This window comes from Morone saxatilis, unplaced genomic scaffold (genome assembly GCF_004916995.1).
Source record: "Morone saxatilis isolate NCDOM2014 unplaced genomic scaffold, NCSU_SB_2.0 Contig2, whole genome shotgun sequence".
Lineage (NCBI taxonomy): Eukaryota > Metazoa > Chordata > Actinopteri > Moronidae > Morone > Morone saxatilis.
In genome coordinates this window covers 3,931,928-3,941,416 of record NW_023339762.1, presented here as the reverse complement: position 1 = coordinate 3,941,416, position 9,489 = coordinate 3,931,928, and the positions used below count along the sequence as shown (strand labels likewise).

Here is a 9,489-nt window from a genome sequence, read left to right as displayed (position 1 = left end):
GAATTGAGTAAAAGTATTAAGTGTGTTATAAAGTGTATAATGAGGTGGGAAGTTAAAGGCAGAATTGATGAGATGGAAAGCTTGTACACTGTCGCCCCAGTCACGTGTAACGTGTGTGTGTGTGTGTGTGTGTGTGTGTGTGTGTTGTGTGTGTATAATCTTGGAACTTGCCCCATTTCATTCTTACATTTTTTAACTGGGAAAATATGGTCACAAACTCCCCTTCTGTTCCTGAGTTATAGGGTTGAATAATGGCCAAAAACTGGTTTGTTAAGGACAATTTGTCATAGTGAAGTTGACCTTTGACCTTTTGGAGCAATAATACATTATTGTACATACATTCATGTTGAGTGTATTTAACATGGACAAACAAATTCTGTCAAAGTTTTCTCTCCTGCTGACCTTTAGAAGAGGTGGACGGCTGGGCGGAGTCCTTGTTGCCATTGGTGATGCTGTTAACCTCCTCCTGGTTGGTCTGAGGGGGCGGAGCCTTGTCTGGGGCCTCACCTACTACTTCAAACTCCACATCCCGCTCTAGTTCCTCGCTGCCAAGACACACACACACACACACATATAGCCTTTTAAGTTTTTTCAATTGACTCACCACATTAAAAAAACAACCATGAGTAATTAGACAGGCACATTCAACTGTGCATGTCATTCATACATTTATATGCACAGAGGTACATACGTGTGCAGGACATTAACGAGGAGCGTGTAGTCTTGGAGGAAGTCATCAACTTGGAGACGGCTGCCGTTACGGATCCCAAAATCGGAAAGAAATTTGCTGTTGTTGGCTGAGGAGGGACAGACAGGATGGGAGTTACACGCATACCTAATAACAAGTATGTGTTTGTAGTACTAACATGGGGACAATCCATTCATTTATAACCCCCAACACCTACTCATACTCACCAAATGAGGTTTTAAGACTATAAACCACAAAACATTTCCATTTTGTAATATTCATTTTTGCACCAACTTTACAATATATACAATTTTTTCAGTTTCATTACTCAAAATACCCTCTGAACACACTACTCTCTCTGCTGTGTATCTCATCCACTCTATAAGTGTTATGATGAAATGTTCCAATCCAAAAGTGCCTCCAATTCTGTAATTGCTAACCCTTGCAGAACAGGACATGGAGGCACAGCTCACACTAAGTGCATCAACAGAGATGCTATTCACTAAATGCTCTTTTAATCTCCTCCTGTCTGCCCAGTGTTATTTAGCTAGTAGGACTAAATGACAGATGCTACCACAGCGTCCTCTTCTGCCCAAATGAAGAATCACCACAGACAAACTACTTTTTTTTTGCATTACTCCCATCTCAACATTTCTTTTGACACTCAGCCTCTTACACCCCTCTTGCCTGCCCCCCTTCCTTTCTAGATACTTCAACGCTTTCACTGGGATGCAGTACAAGATGCATTACAGTACCTTGACTTCAATACGGGTTCCTGATCTGGAATTGTTTTTTTTACCAATTGTATAAAATCAACTTTAACGAAAAGAAAATAACATGACACATTATGGTACAATTCTTACTACAAAGGAGGAAGCTGGGAAATTAAGAAACTGATGGAATATCTTTACCATGTAAAAAATATAAATGACTGTCAAAATAATAAACAGTAACAGCAATACGCCATTGTAGCATAGTCTTCCCTAATCCAAAGAAGAAGGGAATGACGTATTATTGGCTTGGCGTGACGTTCTGTTTGACCAATATTGGCGTAAGCCGTAGTTTTCTCCTATATGTCTCTATACCACGTAATGGCTAGATGGGCTAATCACCAGCATTATTAGATCTTGCTGATTGGCTCACTCACTGATGAGATTTACTCCATAGGTATCGAAATTTGGCAAAGAAATGACCGGGCATTGTTCGATACTCGTCAGTATCAAAGCAATTTTGTCAGTGCCATAAGAAGTAGTTTGGTACGCTATGCATTATTGTCTTTTCCCCCCCTTCCTTCTTACCTTCTGTCTCTCCTTCCTCTGAGGAGATGAGGATGGTCCCTTTTCCATCCTCTATCTGAACATCTGGAGCCACCATACCAAACCTTTCCTTCAAGATCTGATCAAAAAAAAAAAAAAAAACAGCAAGTCAGCAACTAGTAAATAAGGCAACATCTCCAGATGACACGTATAATCCATCAGCAATAACCCCCTCCCACCACTTATGTGCTTATGTACAGTAAGAAGACCTGGGTGCAAACCATACTCTCTGACTGAACAAAGTGGGAGTGTGGGAGCTGGGAAAATGTTTTGTTTTAACACTTGTAATAACTCCAAGAGTTGTCAAAGTCAGATCAGCGCTCCGTATTTTTTGTCAATAAATGTGGCAGGCTAGTGTACGTGTATAAAAAAACAAAGCTTCTGACATTACCCTATCCTGCAGAGAGAGGACCATGGTTTTGTGGACATTTAGTTTGACTGTGACTTCAGGTTTGCTGGCGCAGACGTAACAGTTGGCGCTAGGCGGGTCCAGGATGCATGGGACCAGCAGCTTCTTCCTGAGGTTGGGACACTTGTTCAGGAAGATCTGGGAGCAGAGGCACACAAAGATGGGGTTATACCCATGAGAATGACAAAAGTTGATAAAAACATTTCATTTCCTTTGCACATTCCATAAACAACACAGGGACAAAGAAAGAACATGGTAGCTACCAGTGCTTTATATTGGGATTCTTTACCCTGTATTAGCATATATGACAAGTGTTACTACTCAGACATAAAGGGGTTAACTGGACGCCTCTTTTAGTTTTTGTTGGTGGACCTTTCCATCTGAGGGACAGATACCGTAATCACACAGAAATATAGTACATCTCAGTCTTATGGCTGACACAAGGATACTAAGGGTGACAAGAGTCCTTAGAAAAAGTCCATAAAGGAAAAGTCAGTCTTAAAACAATAGTCAGTGTGTCCATGTGAAGACTGAAACAGGTTTTACTTCCAATGTAAGTGATGGGGGGACAGAATCCACAGTCTTCCTTCCGTGCAAAAATGCATTCAACGTTTATCTGAAGCCAAAACAAGGCTTCAGCTGTCTGAGTCAGATAAATCTGATGGATATCCAAAATTACATCCTTTGTAATATAAAACTCAAAACACTTAAATTAAACTGGAAAAGTAAAGAAATGTCCAGTACTAATTTAACCAGTTATGGACACTTAAGCTGAACTAACCGTGCGACACGACTCCAGTTCCCCAGACAGGATCTTCAACCCCTCTAGCACGATGAGGCCAGCAATGACAGCGTTGGTTGTAGCAATAGCTGGGATGATGTTACCCGCCATGGCTGAAACAAACAAAACAATAAATCAGAGTCATTCATCTGAATGTGGCTGCAGACTATAACTATATAATGGAATTAAGAGAAACAAATTTAGGCTATGTACAATATGTTCACTACATAAAATCCAACATATTCTGCATGATAGTAAGAGCCAACCAACTTACACTTCACATCAAAGCGACTCTTCATGTTCATGCTAAAGATGTGCATACGTAGGTTAGCTGCTGCAGTAACAAAGTCCATGGCTGGAGGGTCATCCTGACAAGAGGAAGTGTTGTATTCATCAATACATGTCTATTTTGTCTTTCTTCTCAGATTTTTAGTGTGCAAACATTCCCTCCATCAGTTTATGTCCATGTGTTACCTTGTCCCACACTAGCTCGGCTCCTTCTCCCTTCTCCTGCAGCTGTGAGCTGAGAGTCTCCACGCTCTGCTGGAAGAGCTGGCAGTGACCCCAAACACCCAAAACCTGCTGGTCCTTCAAACCGGAAACTGGAGAATCCTCCTGGGGACATGCTGGGACACACAAACCACTATGGATGACTATAAAGACAAACAAACACCTAAGACAGCAAGCATACAGGCCCACAGTGGCCATGCCTACATGCAAACATGACAGTTGTAGGCGGTTTCCCTGGATAGGAAGGTAGTGGAGTGTTTTTCCACTGCAAGGTTAAGTAGAGATGTGCCAGTCACTAACCACAGTAAGAGTCTGTTGTCTGCAGCCCTTTACAGCTCACTGTGGCTGTTTCTAATCGGCTGATCACCAAATGGTCTTCAGCAAATAAAAAGTTCCCTGGCAGTTACTTTGCATGTGACATATGGCAATTATAAAAGATAGACAGACAAGTAGTTTGACATTTTTAGATATAGTTAAAGCAGCAAAAAGAAATTCTAATTTTCTTGTTGATTCTGGTGGACAGCACAAACTTCCTGAAGAACTCCACGTTGTAGTCAGGGCTGTCGGGGAGTGCAGAAAAAAGCAGTAGTGTTTGTATTCCACCGTCTGGTTTCATTGATTTCAAAAGGAATCCAACCAGGTGGGAGACATTCAGAGAAACCATATAGAAATAGCCCTCTTGCTGATGGTCTTACTTGTTTATGTAGATCATAGAAAGGCATCAGGATTAAACGGAGACTGTTTCAAAACCACTTTAAGTATATAAGTGATGTATAGCTGCAATACCATTGCAGGTTCCTTTTTTGCTGCTGTAATTTGAAGATTTGGGTTTGTTGCTCATCAATAAAATGAGTTGTTGGAGACTGTTTCAGCAGGTGAGGTGGGACAGGCAAAAAGTAAACAAGCAACCAGCCCCCAACCTCTATTGAACAAAAAGCTTAAGTTGTCTCTGACACAAAGAAACATACCACTGTTCTCTAGCTGATGCCAGTCCAGCGGTATAGGAGCTTTCCTTTTCTTCCACAGCTTGTCCATGGTCAGCAGGTACATGATGTCATCTTTGAAAAGCTGGGGAGGAGAGCCAATCAGAACCAAATTGTTACTGTATGTTTGTGGCCATTGTGATTCATACCATGAGTTTTCCTAAAATTAGTTTCAAAATAAATAAAAATCACAATACATTGAATCACCACACCTGTATCTTAACACATATTGTATTCACAGACTCTTGAAAATATACAGCCGTACACAGATGAGAGTAAAACCTCAAATGCCCAGGATATTTTTTTAATTGCTAATCCTGTTCATGTTTTGTGTCATTAATTTATGAAAAATAGTACTTGTGTTCTATTTAGTGCTTCTGCTTATCTCCAGCAAGACACCTACAAAAAAAAAAAAGTAGTAAAAGTATTTGGCAGATGGTAGAGACTATACTGACTAAATAAAACCCTCCTACTCTACAAGCTGCAAGAACGGACAACGCACCTTATAGTTTATACAGTTTATACTAAAACTACTACAAATGTATGAGATCAAAACAGACAGTGAATGAAGCTGTGCATGGATTTCAAGTTCAGCTGCTCAGTCTGCACACAGTGCAGGCATTGACACTAAATGCAGTGCTTATCTTCTGTTCTATAATTAACTTTCAGTGTAAGGATACATCCAGACTAGACAGACTCTATATAAGTGCAGTCCATTTACCATTTAAACAAGGAAGTCTTTGAATCCAAACACTTGTAGTCTACATTTCAATTTCTGAAATAGCCCCCCATGTTTGATTTGTCTGACTGGTACCTTGTTGAAGAGTTTGACGGGGTCATATCCGGTGGAGCGGGCCCAGTCCTTGGTGGAGACTCGCTTGATGTCCCCGTCCTTTTCTGAGGCCGTGGCGCGAGCTGCCGTCTCTTCGGGCTTCCCTGTTTACAGAACGCATGTTTCACAGTGCAGGGCGCTTGTGTATTTCTACCAGTATCACAAACCATTCTGTTGTGCAAAGACTGCTGTGGCAAATTAGTGTGTAAGAGCCAAAGAAATGTGACTCCACGTAACGCCACGCTTTCACTCACATGCAGCTTCAGGGTCCGCTGTGTCGGGTGACACCTCTTGATCCGCATCCTCTTCTCCAAACAGCTGACTATAGTGGCAAGAGACAAACAATGCAAGATGACTATTAGAACACAGCATACTGGACTGTTTCTGCATGTTTTTTCATGCTTTAGCACCTTCGCAACGTAAGCACACGTATTCTACATTACGACACCACGTGCAGGGCCAATCTAGTGAGGCTTTAACTGTGCAATGTGTATGTTTGAACTGTAGGCTACTTGAATGGTGCTGGTACTTTATCATGATGAGAATGAGCCTTACTTAAAGAGATACTTAGCCCAGACGATGCAGTGAATGGGCTCAGACGGTGTGTTTCTTATGGTGCATCCTGGGAAAGTCTTCTGTGTGGGCTTAGGCTGGCACTCATAGCACTCTGTCATTCCCTGGGGAACGAGGACAGGGAGGAAAAAAGGGCAACAGAGAGAGAGAGAGAGAGAGACAGTGAGGTGGGATAGTCGCTCCCCTTCAACCTTTTACTGGATAGGAAATCTATGCAACGGATGTTTCGAACAAGTAACACAACAAAGACGTGTATGTTCTACCTTCTTGATGACTGTGACCTGTCCCAGGTATCCAGCCGTGCCGCTCTCTATCAGAGGGATGTCTGCTGCCAAACACATCCTGTTCACATGGTTACGAGCCGCTACGGAGACAGAAAATGTTTTATTTTTCCTCATTTGAATGTGATGGCAGTCAGGAGCAACACAAAAAACGTCTGAGTAGAGAGGCCATGTGAGAATACCTCTATTATCCAGAGCATTCATCACCAGCACAAACTTCCTGAAGAACTCCACGTTGTAGTCAGGGCTGTCGGGGAGAACAAGACAACCAGTTCCAGATCAAAAAGGACAACCATCAAACCAAGCACAAACAAACAGCAGTTAGTTTTTCCTTTCAATTTCTCCTTAACCGATCCTACTGACAAAGTCTGTGTCTCAGTCTGATAAAACGCTTTGATTTATTAAATGAGTAAAACAGGAAACTCACTTCATGATGCTGTCATGGTAGGCAGTGATATTTGCAGTGGGACAAAACTGCAAGGCGCTCTCCTTGGCCACCTGCAAAACAACAGGAGCAAAGTAACTGACTGAGCCAGAAACGTACAAACGGCACACAGAAAACACTCTCTAACACCATGGAACGCAGATGTTTCTTACAGCAAAAACAGACATTGTGGACAATGAGGTCTTGGTTGGTACAAAAAGACACAGAGATGCAAACCTGGCCCTACATTGTGATTTCAAATTATTCACTGGTCATGTGGCGGGTGATCCCACTTTATTTTTTACGCCAAGCCCAAAATTAACCGCATTTGGTGAGTGTGAGATCAAGGTGTTGATTACCGAGGTACAGGCCAGGAAAGGATAGTATTCGGTAGTGTGTCCTCTGAAATAAACCACAAGTGTAAATCCACGAGTGGCGGAGTGACAAGAGCGGTCAATACAACCGGTACAATAGCAGAATAAAGAAAAATGGTCCGATATCAAGGTGGATGTCAAAAGACGAGTGACTGCACATTGTCAGAGTGTCGCTGCTACATGTGTGGGCTCAGGACAGCCAGAACTGACACCATATAAAGGAGGGGTCGATACAATTAGAAGCCCTTATCTCTGGCATCCTGCCCGTATGTGAGGGCGACTCAGACATGTATGTTACGCCTAGCTGTATGGTAGCTGCACTCGGCTTTGGTGGGCCTGGGTCGGGTAACGGGTTCATACATGCACAGCTCCTGTGGCAGAGGCACGCCACATTTGTGCACCTGGCACTGCGTTTTATTCCTGGGACGATGGATCTGTGCACCTCAGCAGCTGTACAGTCTCAGACGTGCGTTAACATCTCCATGTCCCGTGAAACAGGAAATTGCCATTTTCCATGGCGATCTTGATGTTCGGACAGCGATTAGGGCATTTCATCTGTTTCATTAGCCGGGGGCGCACAATACTGCAACGTAGAGGGTGCCTGTGTATATTTCCTGAGTAGTTTTTTCCATTTATTAGACAAGTTATGGATCGTGGGAATCATTTTCTTCCTGTTTGGGTTTTGGTGTTTGTGATGTTAAACATTATTTACAGAGATGTTCAACCTACCGCAGTGTATCAGTGGACACAATTATAGTTTTTCATAGACATATCCCAGTAACTGGAGTGGAAGCATTATTTAGAAACATCTGGTGAGTTTCAGTACTTTAAAGTTAGAAATTGGTCCCCGATGTTTACATACCTGTGCTTTAGACTTGCCGACATGCTTCTTCTGGAAGAGGAACTGACGGTTCAGATTGCTGACATCGATTGTGTCCAAGTCAATCTGCACAAACCAACAGGGTTGTATGTCACTCATTTATACATGCAATGTGATATTTATGACAGCAAACTGCAATCAACCGGTCAGAAGAGCACCGTCACTGCTTTGCAATTGTATTTTACAATCCACAAATCCACTAGATAGTTAAGGTATTCTCTATACATTTTACAACAGGTATTTAGTTATCTTCTATCTTTTTTAATCACTCACTCAGATGTACTTGCAGAAGCTCCTGTGTTTATATTGCCGTCCTTTACTGTGACCTACACAACTGATTCTTGAAGAGCCTCGTGGCATTCTTTATGACTGAGGATTGTAAAAGAAAAAAAAAAAAAAACTACTTCCTTTACAAAGCAAAGGTCAAACCACTTCGGTCCAAATGGTATTGACAAGACAGAATAATCATCTGCTAATTTTCATCTCTCTCTACTGCTCCCATACTATCACAGATCTCTTCTCTAATTTAACTACAGTACACAACCAAATATCTACTTTACCATAGATGTTCTGAATGTACGTGCCGATTTTGGTAAAACTAGTCTCAGGAACTATCATGCTCATTTTAAATGGAATGACTGAACCACAGACTGCTCACCAGCTACTGTACACAGATAATACAGCTAGTCTTTCATTCTCATTTAAGAGTTTAAGGTCTTACTGACTGATGTTTATGACTGTATCTACTAATCCCATTTGTTTCTTGATTGTTGGTTGGCTTTAGGTGTGTTGTTCTTGTATGCTGGTTGTTTAATTACATAAGTTGCCAGAAGTCATCCATACAGTTTCTGCTTCATCAATAATAACCTGTTATTCAATTCACCAGCACCCTTAAAAAGGACCTCTAGAAGACCTTTAACCCCGCCCTGGGATCCAGTGACAGTCACAAATGCTCGGCTTCAAACATCTCAAAGTTGACCCTCGAAACATAAACATCCACAACTACTAAGTGTATAAGTGCAGCGAACACAAACGCAAATTTCGGAGGCGTCTAGCTTTACTATACAATGTGAAGATATTTGTAGAATAATAATATAACACAACTAAACAAATTGGTGTCCAATTGTGTCTACGGTGTAGATAGCCAGCCGACCGGCTAGCTATCCGTTACAATACAAAGAAGTTGTCCAGCTAACTTAGCAGCATTTAATGGCGCCAAATGCTCCGGCTACATTGCTGCGGCAGGGTTCATATTTTTACTACTTCGTACTCGGGCCTGCCCCTTAAACTATGCACTCGGGGACAGAGGGGATATCAAGAAACCACCACGAGAATTCGTATGTTTTACTTCTTTTAATGCCACGTCTCAGGAGTTAGCCCGAGCCCGCACACCTCCAGGCGTGCAGCACAAAGACCTAGCATGATAGCCAGCTAGCTA

At 42.0% G+C, this 9,489-nt stretch overlaps 1 protein-coding gene across 1 annotated transcript in view; it reads right to left on the bottom strand.

Annotated features, from left to right (window-relative positions):
* The window catches only part of uba2 (ubiquitin-like modifier activating enzyme 2), a gene marked incomplete at its 5' end in the record, with an annotated part of 10,890 nt that extends 2,773 nt beyond the window's left edge, over positions 1-8,117 (bottom strand). Inside the window, 15 exon segments of the mRNA XM_035665483.1 lie at positions 403-545; positions 692-797; positions 1,987-2,083; positions 2,396-2,551; positions 3,195-3,307; positions 3,469-3,562; positions 3,669-3,820; positions 4,673-4,772; positions 5,502-5,623; positions 5,774-5,841; positions 6,075-6,196; positions 6,356-6,456; positions 6,556-6,620; positions 6,801-6,871; positions 8,034-8,117. Coding sequence (XP_035521376.1) covers positions 403-545; positions 692-797; positions 1,987-2,083; positions 2,396-2,551; positions 3,195-3,307; positions 3,469-3,562; positions 3,669-3,820; positions 4,673-4,772; positions 5,502-5,623; positions 5,774-5,841; positions 6,075-6,196; positions 6,356-6,456; positions 6,556-6,620; positions 6,801-6,871; positions 8,034-8,117 — 1,594 coding nt within the window.
* Positions 8,118-9,489: the final 1,372 nt, after the last annotated feature.